Source organism: Chanos chanos, chromosome 10 (assembly GCF_902362185.1).
Source record: "Chanos chanos chromosome 10, fChaCha1.1, whole genome shotgun sequence".
Lineage (NCBI taxonomy): Eukaryota > Metazoa > Chordata > Actinopteri > Gonorynchiformes > Chanidae > Chanos > Chanos chanos.
Genome location: NC_044504.1, coordinates 32050082 through 32067442, shown reverse-complemented (window position 1 = coordinate 32067442; position 17361 = coordinate 32050082). Strand labels below are relative to the sequence as shown.

The window sequence follows — 17361 nt, the reverse complement described above, 5'->3', positions numbered from 1 at the left end:
TCTGAGCTAATCACAATATTATGATCAAAAAGGTGCCAAATATTCCTTAATATAAACTGCGCTTTCAAATGACGTTTGCCTCAGTAAACACATTGCTCTAACCCCATACATACGAAAAAAATATAACCGAGATTTAAACATTTCGAAAGCGAAAAACGAATATTCTGCGCGTAAAGTCTACGAGCACAGGCTGGTCTGTACACAGCAATAGTTGCAGCACGCAGCCTGCTTAGAATAATACCATTACTACACTGTTATTTAGATGAGAATGTATCCCAGCATGCTTGACAGCGAGGCGAAAAGGGGAGGATGATGAAGCTAAGATGGCAGCGCAACTAAGGGTGCTGTCTGTCCGGGGTCAAGAGAAATACAAGGAACAAACAAACATAACGCGCGTCATTTCGTATTTTTGAAGAAATTCAGCGAACGTTATTATAATGGAAAATTCAGTGTGACTCGAAATGGCGTTCTCTTGGAGACAAAGATTGCATTACTGTCCTGAATAGGAAGGATATTTCGCAGTTGCGCCAGTGTGGCTAACATTACGTTACATTGTACGCCGTTTCTGTTTCAGATACTGGATGTGATCATTGCAGAGGGTTTTGCATTTTCGAACATATGGGGTGTGTCATATTAACGACGACTAAAAGAAACTGTTAGCTTGCCAGAGAAGGATATTTTGACATAATATATGCATTGTTCCCCAAAACGATGATGTGTGCTGCTGCGGCAGCGGGAGCCGGTGGTGGGATTCTGTCCTCCTCATCCCCTTCATTGGGGTTGGGTGTCAGGGTCATCTCAGGATTTGGGACTGATTTTTCCTCGATAGGACCGGGTATGGGTTCATGTCCCACTCCAGGGGCTCAGTCGGATTGTCGGAGCCGGTACCAGCTTCTTCTCTCAGGGCGAGCTTTGGCGGAAAGGTACAGACGGATATACACGACTGCTATCAACGACAAAGAACAAGGAATAAACCAGGGAAGGTAGGTGTAAAAAAAACAGTAAAATTTGTGAGATTTGTTGTCACGCATCTAGCTACATCTAAACAACACCAACTTGCATTACTGGTGAATGTCTTGTAGTAACTGTTCAGCTGCAATATTGGATTCAGCACCCACACAGTATGCAAACATATACAGTGAATACATAGCCATCAAAGCTGGGTAGTCAACTTCCCTAGCTAGTTATCGCCATGGCTAGCAATCACTTGATGGGTGGCTAATATACGTTAAGCTACGTCTTCAGCAAAGTCACGAATAAACGGGATCAAGTTAGCCTATATAGCTTGCAAACTGGTTAACTAACCAGATTAGCATACAAAACAAGGTGTAGCATTTGAAAACATTAGCTTCCTTTGCTACGTAACTAATAACTTGCATGTGTTTGCCCTGCCTAAATCCCACTCTGTAGCGAAAAGAATGCTGACATTTTGGTAACGATTAAATGGTAGCTATTCTAGCTGAACACAGCTTTTAGCTTTATTGATATTTTACGCAATAATATTTTGGTGGCCAGCTTTCAAATCTTGCCTTGTGGCGTTACTTTCATTTCAAACCATGTTTGCGTGGTCTTTGGTGAAATTCTCTGTCAGTTTACTTTGTTATTATATTCGTTATTGTCCCTGCGTCATAGCAAACATAATTATGTAGCAAATGCTGTTAGGTCATTGACATGTTTCCTTTGTACAGCTGGCTTGTTTTTATTTAAGGTAGTTTAGTCTGGTGGAGCAGTGAGAATTTGAAGGGCCTTGAAACGTCACGTAAGGGTACTATCAGCCCTTCCCATCATCAGACCCTTTTCTCACGAAGTGATAGACATATCACCATTAAACGGAACTCATGTCCGCGGAGTTTGCTTTTAATCAATATTGATTCAGTTTACAACAACAAAAAAACTTAAGGACATTAAGTCGTGTATCCATTTTATGACTGTTGCTGAACATCAGGTTTGGTGTCCAAGAGCTGGTGCAGGCTAGCTAAGCTAGGTATTTACTGACTTGGCTATCCTAGCTAACTTACGTCATCTTGTTAGCTAGTCACATCCTGGACGTTAGCTATCTTAGTGCTTTGAAATAAATGGAGAAGCTACTAACACGGTTGTTTTCTTTTATTCCATGTCTCATTGTACGACGTGTTCAGTCTCTGGGTTTACAGAAATATTATCAAGTAGGTTTATGGGTAGGTATCGAAAGAGGCGCTGTCTAAGTCCTCCACTTATTTACTTAAGTCGCACACCATTTCCCTATGCTCGTTCATCCGTTTCACATATAGTCGTTGCGCTTTATTATTGTCGCTCACATTTGCTGTATCAAACAAGTTTAATCGAGGATATTTAGTCCCAGTCTTTACGCGTAGTTGAATGAAACTTGCATGCATTTGTTGGCGTGCAGTCAGAGTAACATTACTGTAAACCTGATCATGCCAGCTGGATTACTGTCTCATAACCAATTCAGCTGCCAGGAAGATTTGCCCTTGGAAGATTTAAACACATGACGACCAGAGTCGATCAGCCCTAGAGATACCCTTGGCTTTTTTTAACTAATGCAAGACAAAAGGGTACAATACACAGCACGAACAAGACCAACCTGTAACTTTCCTATGATAAACTGAGTGATGTAACGAAGGAGGTCTAACTATAGGCATGTTTACAGTAGAGAAGGTGAACTCTGGGAATGAGTCTGTGAAATCTGAAGTGAATTTATTTTAAGTTAATTAAAAGCACATGCTCTTATAAAATATAAACTACTGATTGTTTAAGATTTGATAAGTTATACTTAGTGGGTGTATTGCTCAAATCCTCAACGTGGATACTATATTTTTGATCTCATTGCAGCAGTCTACTGAAATGGTACAAACACCAATATTAACACACGAAAAGAACAAGGAGGATTCTGGTTCACATATTATTCACTGTATCGGTTTCTAGATTCTTTTAGCCTGTTTCCTCATACAGTTAATTAAAAGCATATGCTCTTATAAAATATAAACTACTGATTGTTTAAGATTTGATAAGTTGTACTCAGTGGGTGTATTGCTCAAATCCTCAACGTGGATACTATATTTTTGATCTCATTGCAGCAGTTTACTGAAACGGTACAAACACCAATATTAACACACGAAAAGAACAAGGAGGATTCTGGTTCACATATTATTCACTGTATCGGTTTCTAGATTCTTTTAGCCTGTTTCCTCATACAGTTAATTAAAAGCATATGCTCTTATAAAATATAAACTACTGATTGTTTAAGATTTGATAAGTTGTACTCAGTGGGTGTATTGCTCAAATCCTCAACGTGGATACTATATTTTTGATCTCATTGCAGCAGTTTACTGAAACGGTACAAACACCAATATTAACACACGAAAAGAACAAAGAGGATTCTGGTTCGCATATTATTCACTGTATCGGTTTCTAGATTCTTGTAGCCTGTTTCCTCATATAGTTTGCATGGGGGAAAAGAAAAGACGGCTGTGTTCTTGCCATGGCTGAGCTGGTCTTGCCTATCCATTTTTTTTTCTTCTTTCTTTCTCTTTGTTTTGATTTAGACCTGATCTTTGGCCCTTTTGCATATAAGATGCTAGGCTGCATTTGTTTTCTTTTCACATTGCGTAGTTGATCATTTCATATGTTTTCATTTGTTTCAGGGGAAAGAAAGCTTTGAATAAGAAGAAGCTGAAAAGACGACAAAAAATAAAATCAAAAGTCAAAACAAGAACAAAGGTAAGTGTTTTTTCTTTTGTTCCCTACAGTCAAGCACGCTTCAAGTATTAATGTCTTGCACTACAAACAGGCCTCCTCTGTTTCATAATTACCTGTATCTGGGGGAGAGCTATGTCTGTTAGACTAAGACATATGAGATGCTTTGTTTAATGATTCATTTTTGGAAGGCAATAGCTCATCTTTAATCCGAGTCTTTGCTTTTGCAGAATTACCCCTCTCTCACTTCTTGAAATGCTAGGGGTTTTTGTGCAAACATCTTATTCATTGTAAAATGTATTGAAGTGTTCTACTGTTTGAGGAGATTGAAATCTCCAGTGAGAACAAATTGTCACTTCTTGTTCACTTCTTGTATATGGTTACTTCTGTTAAGAGTGAATGAATTAAAAAACATGTGAGCTAACATCACTCACGGATCAGATTCTCTGTTCAGTCTTTATGGTAACTGCCAAGTACATGATTTTAATTAGCTGAGCTGATAAGATGCCAGTAAACACTAGCACACATAGGAGATTCAGTGGGAGGGGCTGGGTCACGATGGGCTGTTGCTGGGCGACCTGGTGTTTTTCACATCTCCATGGCAACAGCTTTCTCCATTTGAGCACCTGTAGTCTGCCAGACAGCAGGATTTTGAGTCTTTGTGAGTGCTTGGGGTTGGAATGATGTGCTTTATTTGTGGGAAAATTGGAGGCAAGGGACCCAGCAGCTTTTTACCAAGGCGTGTTTTTTCTCCTTTATCTCTCTCTCCCCGAAATGTCTGTGTGCTGTATACTTGCTCACATATGTTTGATTTTTTCTTCTCAAGCACTTTTGTATTCCCCCAGTGTACGTAGGTAGCTCACAGGCAGAGGTAAGGTAGATTTGTATGATTGTAATGGAGAAGGGCATATATAGCGGTGTTCCCTCTGTCGAAAAAGCTTGGTTAGCAACAGCCAGGGGAACACCACTGATGTTTCTCTTGCTGCCATGGTGTGAAGGGCCTCATTGCCTTTGTTTTCTTCCAAACAGACATAGGAGGAGTCTGTCACTAAAGAAGGTTTTGTTATGAAAGTGCACAGACACTAGAAATGTTTGCAGAGATGAGTGCATCACCACTGGTTGTGGCAGGTGACAGCTTTGGCATAAGGTGGAGATCAACATTCTTTTCAGCTGCCATGTTAGTGTTTAGTGAAGCAATACTGTTGTAACCAAATGGTGTTCCATAACACATCAATTATCACAACAAAAACTTATAAAAGTCTTATAAAAAGGTACTGAATATGTGAATTGTTCTACCCATATGGTAATTTTCCCCCCCATAAAATTGCTGCAATTTCTTGGCAGTATTTTCCCCTGTGCCTTGCTGTTTATTTTCAGTTTTGGGCTGTATTATAGAATTACAATGCTTGACTGTATTTCTAAATACAGACGATTATTTGTAGTTTTTTTTTTTTACTGCCCCCTGTATTTCTAATACACAGCCCATAGCTGTATTTTTTTTATGTGTAATTGCGGTATCACAGTCTCTTGCTAGCGAGATATGAGCCCAGGTCTCCAGGGTGGTGGACTAGCATTTTTTCTGCTGCACCACTGTATTTCATAGTGCTTCTGTGGCTAGTAAATTACTGTTAGATTTCCTGATATACTTTGCAAGTAACTAAAGTTAGTCATTTTAACTGCTTTGACAGTGAGCTTGACTTGATCTCCCACAATGCACCATTTTGCAACAATCTACTGTACTAAGGTATGTGATGGGTTATTGTTCAGAATTTTGTTATAACTTTGCATCAGTTTTTCACAGTGCAGGGTTTTAGTCTTTGAGATCACAGTGGGGTCACATCAAACTGAGATCTCAGCAGGGGTTATAGATGTGGAAAAAATTAAGAAAAAATAAACAGTTGATTGCCATTCTGTTTTTGTGTAGATGGAGCTGTGGCATGTGATTCAGGGCGTGTCCTGGAGAAACTTACTTGTAAATTTTGTTTGTTTGGTTTAATCAAAGCTAAACCACAGTGGCGTTCGCTGCCTGCAAATTTTTTTGCTTAACCAACTATACCGGAGCTCGTAGGGGTAGTCCATCACGTTTAAATAAGGGGTATTTTCTAAGCAGCTGTGATTGATGTCCGTGCACTGTTACTGATTTGTGTGTGCGGGGAGCTATGCCGGGAACCGAAAGGAAATGCTTGAGTAAATGAGGGATGCCATGTTGAAAGCAGGTACTTAAACACAGGGGTAGCTTTAGAGGTAATTAAGCGGTTAAGATCCCGTCATGCTTAAAGTGACATGTCTGAAAATCTCGGGCAACCCTACTTGTACGTTATTTTGGCCGCAGTGGCAGCTAGAGGATTTTAGTAGGTCTGGCTCAGTGATGAAGATTGCTGAACCTGCCCACATTCCACAAGGAGCAGTGGCTGTGGTAGTGTTGGCATTGAAGTCAGAGGGAAAGACATCAACAACTAGGGTGAGATGTGGTTGGAAAGACATGTACATCAACCGTGTCTGTGTACTGATTTGAGATGCAAGTCAAAAGAGGAACTCTAATTCAGTCAGTTGACTGCAAATGTCGGTTTGAGGTGCGAGCCAACTGTTTCATGGAAAAACAGTCTGTTGAGAACGTCACAGAGTTGAATACTGTGGTTGGGTTGCACATAAAAAAAAATCACATTTATGACTAAATCTGTCTTAATACCAAAGGCATTTGTTCTCTGAGCAGTGGAGATAAAGTGACATGGTTAGATGAGTCATCTCTTATCGCGTTCCCCAAAAAGCAGATGAGTGCATGTGTGGCACATGCCAAAAGAAAGCTAAAGGCCTGTGTGCTTGTTTCCCATTGCCAAGACATTTGGTAGATCTTGTGGTATGGGGTGCATTTTCCCTGGCATGAGAAAGGTTCGCTGATACCCCTCTGAAGTCAAGGTAAACTGCAGTTGCTTGTAAAGATCATTCTGAGCAAACCCTTTAACCGCATGCTAAAGCATTTCTTATCAAATGTGTGTGGTCTCCACAAGATGACAGCGCCCCCCTGCATGGCGTATGTTGTGCGAAAATGGTTTGACAAGTGTTACATGCACTGAGGGGAGCTGATCCTAGATCAGCTCTCCTGCTCTGAGACCATTGATATATTCGGGTCCAGATTTTAATCCAGCGAAGTCTTATGAGAGGGCCTAGAGCAGAATTAGAGATTTTGTTTTCCAGCGCTATCAGTAATACTCTAAATGATAGCATTAGACGTGTAGGACGGTTGTATCATTCTTCCAGAACAGCACCAGGCACTTGTAGAATCTCTGTCAATGAGTCTCTGACCAATTCTGGAGGTTTGTGGTTGCCTAACACTTTGTCAGAGTTTCGTTTGCTTTGATAATTACCTGTGTTTTTCCCAAAATAAATTGTCCATTAAAGTCTATGGGAAACTTCAGTGTGTGGCTGGACCCTGGAGCGATTCTGACTTCATTAATGAAATTTGTAATAACGACATTATGTGTTTATTCTAATGAAAAATGAACTTGTACAGGATTGTGGTGATGCAGTCCCAAAAGTTTCAGGGGACACAGCGGCTAATATATGGCCTCTCTGACTCATGTTCCTCTCCACGGACCATTGAGTTGTTACTGCTTAATGGAAAATCTCGGTGCTTGCTGGGCTTTATTTTAGCTTCATTCTGTTGTAGAGCAGTTTTCTGGCTTGGGATTTAGATTGCTGACAAACCGTGGAGCAGGTTTCATTTGCATGTAAACGTGTCTTCTCACGGTACCGTGTACTAAAATGGATATCACTTCAGCTGCAGAACATTATTATAACCTCTGACCAGAGACATTACGCAGCCGCATTCGACCTTTGCTCAGATTCTATTTGTGCAAGAAATAAGCAGATTACTTTTTTTTTCTTCCAATACTCAGTGACTCACACTGTCATTAATGAGTTGGCTTTCAAATCGTCATTTACAGGTATAGCTTGGTGCATCATAAAAGTGTCACAAATAATCTGATTGAAGGGCTTTAATCAATAAATCATGTGATTTTGATACTTAAGGTCCAGATGTACATCACTGTTTTGGCCCTTGAGGACAGTTATGTTCTACCGTTATAGCAGATACTGACATTGCTGACCTCGAAGTAAGACATCAAAGTGTCTTAAGACTTATCCTCTTGAAATTGATACATGTATACTCCATTGTGCTGCTAAATCCAGTCAACAGATGTAGCTCAACTAGCATATTCCCATATGTTGTATTGCCTTAATGGATTTTTGGTTCTCTCCTGAGTAACAGCTCAGAATTGTTAGGGAGCAGTTACACCGTAGCGACCTAGTCGACCTGACTTTTGCCCATTAGTGTGAGTTACATGTGCTGCTCTGGCAGAGTTTAAATTTCAGATGAGAATTTCTCTCTGTCACTTAAGTTGTGTGTAGAATATTAGGGAGTTAATGTCCCTAATATCTGATGCTAGATGTCTTATTTATTTATTTATGTATTTATGTTTACCTTTCCCTCTCTGTGTATGGCTGTTTGCAATGTTGCAAAGAAAGAAAAAAAGGCATAGGAGAATGCACTGGAGGGCATCTCAGTTTGGCCCGCTCTAAATGGGAGAAATTACTGCTAAACCGCTTCCTCTCTGACTGAAACTAGAACACAGACTGGTCTCCAAATTAAGCTATTGTTGATCTTTAGGCGTGTTTACTGATTAGCAGCGCCTCAGAAAACCCTGCAATTCTCTGGGTCTTAATGATATCGGAGGAATAAAGCTCCTGGGTGTTTAGGCTAGGTGCCTTGGGGGAAAAGAATAGGTTTCATCTCATCGGAGGCTTAAATTGAATGGCCTTCCCCTCGTCACGTCGTTTTGCTTCATGGCAAGCATAAAACAAGCTTCAGCAGAAACTGATCAATGAAGCGTCTGAGCGGATGGCTAAAGCAGCAATACACTAATAAGGTGACATTGACAAAAAAAAACCCTGTATGAGCTTGTGGGAAATAATGTTCTCCTTGAGCTAATTCTGGAGACGCGGGAGGGGGGGCTCCTAATATTCAAAATGAAAAATGCAGCCATTTTGGAAATGATTTGTGCTAATGGGCCTTACGGTTGTTGTGTAATGTTCCGCACCTAAGTTTCACCCTGATTTCTGTGGTGTTTGTGGCTTAAAGTGGGACAGCTACTTTGCACTGTTATATATCTACTAGGGGTGTGCCCAAAGCATTTTGACACGCCCCTGTATATTGCCCTTACCCTTACGTTGGCATGGTTACCTTTTCTGAATCTGGTGTGACAGCAAGAAGAGGATGAGTGAGGGGGAGCAAGACCTCGCGAGTGTGTCTGTGTGTGTAAGGCCAGCCTGCTAGGGTTCATAGTTATTATACAGTAATTTTTATTGCAGGTGCTATATTACGATTATGATTATGATTATTAAATCTAATCAACTACCCTAACTGTAGTGATTTGACCTTACCTACTCGTTGTAGGTATGTGTGAAGGCACTGATCCAGATGTGCAGACACAGTCTTATGATTGGTGATAATAGAATGATTATATTCAGCAATTAAATTTTGTAATCTTTTGTTGGCGACTCTGATTTTGCAGGGAGGTTGTCATTTGCTGTGGCATCATTTAAAGTGCTGCTTTATATTATTCACTTTACGGATGGGTGTAGTCTGAGAGCATAGCAGACAAGTCGACTTGGCGTTGGTATGGTCTGGTAAAATCAGAACGGTTGATCCAGTCAGAACTGAATTGTGTATTTCTTTATCAACGTTATGCTTTTTGGCGTTGGCCATGGCATTTATTCAAACCAGACTTGCATGCGCAGTGTTCATTTTTTAATGGTCCAGTTCCCACAGGGGATTAACAGTAGGCTACCTACGCCACTCCGATTCAGTTTTGGTGGTTAGCAGGCTGAGCCATTGTACACGTACTTAGGTAGACCTACGTGTTGGCAGCAGGCCTACAGTTTGACTCTTGTGGCCTGTGTGCCACCAATGGGGAAACCCTGGAATAGGATGCCAGTGGAGGCCTGGCTGGTTTTGCGTCGCGCGTGTCTCTGAAGTCTGAATTCATCAAGGATGACAAACACTATTACAAATAAATTATATTTGGCATGCTCAAAAAATGTCTAAGTCTAGTTTTTAAAGCCTTGCTGCAGGCTACATGATTGATGGTGTTGTGCTGCTCTTTCCTACTCCTCAAGCACATTGTCTAACAAACCACGTTGAGAATTTTTTGCGTATTTTAAACACATTCTTTTATCTTATGGTTTAGAGTCCCTAAATGTAGTGGGTGAGTATGGTGGTGTTGATTGTTGGTGTGTCACGTGTGTAGTTTTAATATACCGTGAGAATGTTTGGTTTCTTTTTTGAAACTGTTCTGTTTTCTCAGTGTCCTGAAGTTGGGCTGATGTGGTGGTAGGGTACTAAATGCATATTTAACATTTCTGGTTACAGTGGTCTAACATAAGGGTCTAGACTACTATTGTCCAGCTTTACTACACGAGAGACTTTTCCAGTTTTATTACTGGGACAAGACAACTAGTGATGGCGGTGGATTTACATGTATAAGCAGGCTTTTCTTTTAGTCTTCAACCATTTCTAGTTCAAACCCCGCCCACTTCTGGTTTCTATCCGAATACAATACAAACACAAATAATTTTCTCATCCCAGTAAATAAATAATTTTCTCTTGCCACACGCCCCAAATATCCACACCTTGCTATAACTTGAACTGACCTGCAAATAGTGGCAGGTGCCCTCTGCTACTGATAAACCAATAATATCCACTCTCCCTTAAGCGCTGTATGACCGCATGTCGTATCCACAAGATGCACTATGTAAAACTCTTCTGATTCCCTTTTCCCCTCTCTCTCTTCCTCTTTTGTGGTCTTTATTTCTCTCTTGCAGGCAGAGACTTTAGATGGGGCCTTCCCCATCCCTGACATCAAGCTCCATGGCAACCCTTCTGCTTTTAATGTTTACTGCAATGTTCGGCACTGCGTGCTGGACTGGCAACAGAAGGAGGCCTCCCTGGCCCTGGCCTCCCGCAACTCCGTGCAGAGCGGAGACTCCGACAGTGAGGAAGAGGAGGAGTACAGGGAGCCGGCGATCAAGCTGCCCAAGGTCAGTGAGAGGACAGCCATGTCAAAAAAACGGAAGCTCACACCTCCTGATCAATCACATGCCCTCATAAGTTGTACACAAGTCACTGGGTGTGCACCTGTTTAACCATGAAGTGTTTTTTTTTTGTTTGTTTGTCTTATTTGTTCATTTTGTTTAGCATATTTATTCATTGACGTAGTAGTGAAAAGTTTCGTCGAGCTACCTTTACTCTCTTCAGTAAAAGACTTACATGGTTTGTAGTGAACAACGTGTATATGTTTTACTACGGAAAAAACAAATGTGCAAGTTCCGTAGACAGCTCTGGTGTTTTCACAGAGAACAGGCTTTAGGCACTGTGCGCGTTCGCTTAATGCTCCTAATGTATATTGTTTTCGGTGTCCCGCGGAGCCCATGCTGCTTTTGTCAACTGAGGGTTTACCCCCGTGTCCTTTTGACTGCTGTGATAATTAAATCCACACTATCAGAGACTTATGGTTTGGTTTGTCGAGATTACAGCCTTAGCTTTGTAGTTCTTCAGGAGCGCTGCTACCCTGACTGTAGAGAGGCAGCACACGCGCAGCCAAGCACTGTCTAGATGAGGGGGGTGGAAATAGGAGAATTGTCACGTCTAACCTTGATATGCTGTAAATTTTAATTTTAATGTCAAGCTTGTTTGAGGAGGCAGCCCGTTCGGACTTATCTCGGTCTACACATCAAAGAGCTCTTGTTAAGGCGATAACCCAGGAGCATGTGGTCCGCTGGCAAAAAAAAAAATCTTGGTTTGGTTATCATTTAAATTCTGCTCAGAAAGCTCCAGACGCAGCGCGAGGGTGAGGGGTACAGTCGTGATAACCACAGATGTAATTAATAGTGAATAGATCTGGTTTGTATTCTCTGGAATTAAAACATTTGATTTCTTTCTTTCTTTCCTCTCAGGTGAACAACTATGCTGCTTTCGGACACAAAAAAACGCAGCTTGGCTTAGAAATAGATATGTAAAACATGCATTTTGCATGAAATATTTTGATTGTGTGGAGATGTGGTGGAACCATTTGATTGAATTATAGTATTGATTCAGGAACCATGATATGATTATAATATGGAGTCGCCACTTTGCTCCCGCATAAGAATTTAGATCCGTGCGTATAGTGTACAGGCTGTAGGCCGCCATACATTTGAGTGGAATTATTTCAGGATGGCTTAGAGTAAGGTCATAAAGGCTTACTTACTTGCCATCAAAACATTTAGATGCAGTGTACCCTTTCTTGAGTAGCCTAGGCATTGTCCTCTCCTCCTCAGTGAAGGTAACATGAAAAAAAAAATGAGTTCTACTTTCTGGTTAGTGAGGATGAAGCTTCTTTTCATGATGGGTAAGAAGCGACGTTTTCTGGGCCAAACCGCTCTCGGGCGGAAACTCTCTCAGACGAGGCTGTCATTGAAAGATCATGATGGATGTTCAGCATAGCAGTAATGAGTGCACAGAGGCTACATTACATTTCTGGAAGTTCACATTCCTCTATGTGTGTGTCTCGTAGTGACATTCAGATAAAAGAAGATCAGCCCCACCACCTTTTAAATCTCCATTAGATTTATGTTCTCATGTTATGCCAGGGCAGGCTTCGTGTTACAACAGGTAAGGCAGCCCCGAAGGGAAACCAAAGGCAAGAGTGTTTACTGTAAAACGACAAAAGAGAATAACAAGTGTCGGTAAATACGTGCTCAGCATTATTCATAATTTCTTTCTCCTTTAAAAGTGTGGCATAACGTACTCTGTTGATCCCTGTGATACAGCCACTGTTGCCATAGTGATAGAATTTTCATTCTTTCAGAGATGGACCTAGCCTTTTGTGTTTCTGATATATTCTGGTTGCACTGTAGCGTCTTTGTTGTTGAACACTGCCTACATGTCTTGTGTTTACATATCCTGGCACTGCACTCAACAGAAGTTTGCATCTAGTCCTTTTGACCATGCAGCTCAATATGCTGTATACATGGCTCTAAGTGTATCATAGAGTCCTCACCCTTGGATATGTTATATTGTCCTCAGAAACTCTGAGAGCCTAAGTTCAAAATGAAAGCCACATTTCTGTTAAGATTTTTCATCGTTGTTATTCATTCCAAGCTGCTCTTCTCTCATATCTTGAACAGTTATTCCTTTTGCAGGAGAAACACTAGCGTTAAATTAAGACCGAGGGTATTAAATTAACGCTGAGAGATCACACAAAAGTCCACAGGGACTCAAACACTCACCTCCAGTGTCAGTTTAACACTGGTGCTTTTTGCTCAGTTTTTAAGGTTAGGAAATGTTGTGATTTTATTTTTATGAAAATTGTTTACAGAATCAGGTATTCAGCTGTTAGGCTAAATCTGTTGACTTTGGGCAGCAACAGGATGCGACCCTATTTCAGAAACGTGAAGGCATCCAGCTGTTCCTCTCTGCTCTTTGAGACTGCGTAAACTCTCAGAAAAGGTGCCACAGAACCAGTTATAGAGCCAGTTTCTCCATAGATATCGCTTCGATTTACCACGTCGTAAACATCTCGCCACCCCCACAAAGTCGATTAGATAAGTGTAAATATGCATATGTAAATATGCATCGGCCGCCAAAAATCTGTGGCTAATGAACAAGGCATGGATTTGAAAATCTGGCCCATGTGTACATGTAATTGAATAGCGCTGGCCTATGCTTCGTTCCCTGACTGGAGTAAGTATTGCATTACCCTCTGGGCCCTGCGTGGGGGTATTCTGAGGCATATTAAAAAGTGGACGTCTATGGCTCTGTGTTTGACTGATCCGTGTCTGTGTGTATGAAAGGGAGGCCGAGTAACCGCTCGTTTGTTTTTTTTTTTTTAAATCTCTGTCAGATCATCGGCATCGGTCTGTGCGGGGTGTTTGAGCTCATAAAAGAGACGCGCTTCTCTCATCCCTCACTGTGCTTACGGAGTCTGCAGGCTCTGCTGGACATGCTACAGGGACAACAGCCCGAGAGCTTCCAGACTGAACCTCCGGACGTGCTGGGTAACAATCACCCACCCACTCACCCGCACACACACACACATGCACAGACACACACACACATACGCACAGACACTCACTCGCACTCACACACGCTAACACTCACTCTGGTACACAATCAGATATTCACACGTTTTAGACATTCGTGCAAGTACAACAGTGCGCATATGGACGCAGTCTTTTGTACACCGCACAGAATCGTTGCTTTGTCACATTCACTCATACGCAGAAACCTCGCTAACTCTGCTGCCTCTCTGATCCTTTCTGGCTAGCTTTTGTTATGCGCCGTTACACATATACACAAACTCTTTATACACACTTGGAGCACGTTCATTGCTTACAAAACTTTGTCATTTGTGCCTCAGAGTCCCTGTTCCAGCTGCTATTGGAGACAACGGTGCGAAGCACGGGGGTGAATGACCCCAGTGGACAGGCTCTGACAGCGCTGTCCTGTGCCTGCCTCTTCAGCCTGGTGGTGGCCTGGGGAGACACGGGCAAAACCCTGCAGGCCGTCTCAGCCATCCTCACCAACAATGGAAGCCACGCCTGCCAGACCATCCAGGTGACTCTATCAGATTCTCCAACCCGCGCAGCGTGTTTGAGTATCGGAGGAAGATTAGGTGGACACCGATACTCTTTCGACAGTAGTTAAGCAGCTGACCTTTGGAGTTGACTTACAGAATGGGGCTGTTTAATTGTTCAAGAGAACATAAGTAATAGTTAGACTAATTTGTTTTGAAGTAAAACCAGACAAAATGGTGCTAGAGTTGTATCCCCCCCCACCCCACCCTCCCCTCAGTGTGTTGCGTTTTGTCCTTTTACTGCATCTCAGTCCAGTTTCTTAGAGAAGACTGTGTGCCTAGACAGAGAAGAAGAAGAGGGGGGGGGCGGGCGGGCAGAGGTAGATAAAATGCCAGAGTGCACTTCAAACAGATATAAGCACTGTAACAATGCACTCCCATCATTAATGAGCCAGGCTGACCCAGGGCTGCATCTGGAGATCCAACAATTCAATTTACTCAAAATGCCAAAGCCCCCTGATTTCCCTGTCTTATTATGTTACTCTGCCTGCCAACAGTACTTCTATCACGTCTAATCTGAGTCTACGCCACTGGCTCTGCCTTTGGAGAACGGGCCTTGTGTGTCATTTGGTTTGAGCTTGAGTTGTTCTGGATTTATGGAAACAAAGTTTGCCCCCCCAAGTCTAGTTTTTTTTCATTGAATAAGAAACGTCTAACTGCAAAATGGAAAATAAAATGCAGTTTAACGGAACCAGAAATCTTGTTTCCGGGTACTGGCAAACTGAAAACAGCGGGATTGCAGTAATGTTCATTGTATCAGAGCCATTAACAAGTTTCTACTTTTATATTAGATGTGCAGTCACATCTTCCCCTCAAGTGAAGTGTGAACTGGATATCCTTATATGTTAACCCCCCCCCCCCCCCCCCCCCCCCGCCGCCCCTTCCGCCAATTTAAAATTCTCTTTGCTGGTAGCTGAGGGAATGAATGTAGGCAGTCTTCAGCTCTAGTGATGCTTTGTTTTCTACATATGAAAACTGATGGTTGCCATGCCAAAACGGCTTTAACTGCCGTGGCTTTGGTCTGCTCTGAAAATTGTTTAAAAACCTAACATCGTTGAGAAATGTTGATCACTGGGTGGTCGTGATAAGGTGCGAGGGTTTTTTTTTTTAGAGGGAATTTTCACAAAGCAGATGGCAATCTGAGAGTTTAATGTTAGTGCTGGGGATGAGTGGCACTAAAGTGAGGAGGACAAAGACTAGAAACCGTGGGGAAAAGCAAAGAGCCTTTTTCTGAACTGCAAATAAACCAATAAAAGATACGAGGTGATCATATCTCGCAGCGATGTTGAAAAATGTTTTTAGCCAAGAGTTGACACTCACTGACAAGGGCCAGGCCTCCTTAAGGTCCTCTCTGTCAGTAGCATTCGTTTGCCAGGCCTCTCCATCTCCAGTGACAGAGGGGCCTTCTTCCTCCAGCCATGACAAGATAAGCCCAAGAGTCGGACCAAATCTAATAGGAGATCATTAACAGAACACATCACTACGTATCCTGCTCAGCAGTTTTCTCAACACAGCCTCTGTCTAAGACGCAGACGCACTCGCAACACTCAACACGCTGTTTGATCTGGTGCAGGTACCGACCATCCTGAACGCACTGCAGAGGAGCGTGCAGGCGGTTCTGGTGGGGAAGATCCAGATCCAGGACTGGTTCGGGAACGGTATCAAACGGGCAGCGCTGATGAATAAGTGGGTGCTGAGAGAGGTCAGCATGGATGAGGATGAACGCTGCCTGCTACAGAGCGACGGCTCTTTCCTCTACCTGCTCTGTAAGGACGGCCTGTACAAAGTGGGCTCGGGATACAGCGGCACAGTGAGGGTATGGCCACGCCTCCCTTCGCCGGAGCACCCACGTTCACACACACACAGACGCTACTGCCACCACCACACGCAGATCCCCTCATACATATACAAAAAACTGTACTCGTACTTTTGATAACCTTAAGATTACCTCAATGTATTGTTTGATTTTTATTCGGTTGATGCTAGACACCTAACCTCACGTGTGAATTGAACTAAAGAGCTCTCGTCTCGATCAGTGGTTTTGTCAGTGTTGGTCGATAAGCAGGGGTTCTCAGCGGCAACCAGCTGAGATGTGGACTGCCCCCCCCCCCCCGAAATTATTTTCTGATTTATGAAACTCCCAAGTGTGGTGGGTTTTTTTTCGGGCAGACTCTCTAGGCCGTCCATTATTGGGATTGCATTAATGTGGCTGGGCTAACGGCAGATTAATGTTTTCAGGGCCATGTGTATAACTCCACGTCCCGCATCAGGAATCGCAAAGAAAAGAGGTCATGGCTGGGATTCGCTCAGGTAACCACTTCAGACCTCTCGTCAGCAAATTTGTGTCAGTATTAAAACACTCAGATAAATGCAAGTTTGGCTACTTGTACAAGCAGGGGTCATTCCATGATGAAAAATAATCATAATGTCATTAGGCAAGTGATTGAAAAAAAAACTGTATGAGATTTTAAAGGTACTTTTGATTTGATTTTTTTTGTTTGTGTCTGTATACAGGGCTCTCTGCTGTATCGAGACATGAATAGTCACAGCAAGGCAGCCATCAAAATCAACCCAGAGACACTGGAGCAGGAGGGAACCATCACCATGCCCGGTACAGCACCTCTCATCATTCTCATTGACACGTATATCGATTAGATATGCGGGTGTCAGAGTGTGTTAACATGTTGATATCAGTCATTTATTTATTTTTTTTTAACACTGCTATCAAGTCGTGGCATTTCGACGTCGTGTCTTAACTTCTGTTATTTCTCTTTCAGGTCTACAGGCAGATGGACAGAACATCATTTTCACTGACGGGGAATACATTAACCAGATAGCTGCCTGCAAAGATGTGAGTTCTTTTTTTCCACAAGCAGTGTGTATGTTAGTTGTGTCCTTAAACTGTTACCCCTGTTTGTGCATTCACTTGATTTCTGTAACTTGGTAAAGCAATAAGACTATGGAGCCCCTCAAAACACATATGTCTATGTAACGT

At 42.3% G+C, this 17361-nt stretch overlaps 1 protein-coding gene across 2 annotated transcripts in view; it reads left to right on the top strand.

Annotated features, from left to right (window-relative positions):
* The first annotated feature begins 416 nt into the window (after window positions 1-416).
* Window positions 417-17361, top strand: part of mycbp2 (MYC binding protein 2) — a 61944-nt gene continuing 44999 nt past the window's right edge. For both annotated transcript variants that reach the window (XM_030787141.1, XM_030787140.1), the window contains exons 1-9: window positions 417-983; window positions 3645-3720; window positions 10576-10791; window positions 13635-13788; window positions 14151-14347; window positions 15940-16182; window positions 16605-16676; window positions 16881-16977; window positions 17144-17217. In XM_030787141.1, the coding sequence (XP_030643001.1) occupies window positions 712-983; window positions 3645-3720; window positions 10576-10791; window positions 13635-13788; window positions 14151-14347; window positions 15940-16182; window positions 16605-16676; window positions 16881-16977; window positions 17144-17217 (1401 nt within the window). In that variant the 5' untranslated portion in view covers window positions 417-711. The remainder of the gene's footprint in view (window positions 984-3644; window positions 3721-10575; window positions 10792-13634; window positions 13789-14150; window positions 14348-15939; window positions 16183-16604; window positions 16677-16880; window positions 16978-17143; window positions 17218-17361) is intronic.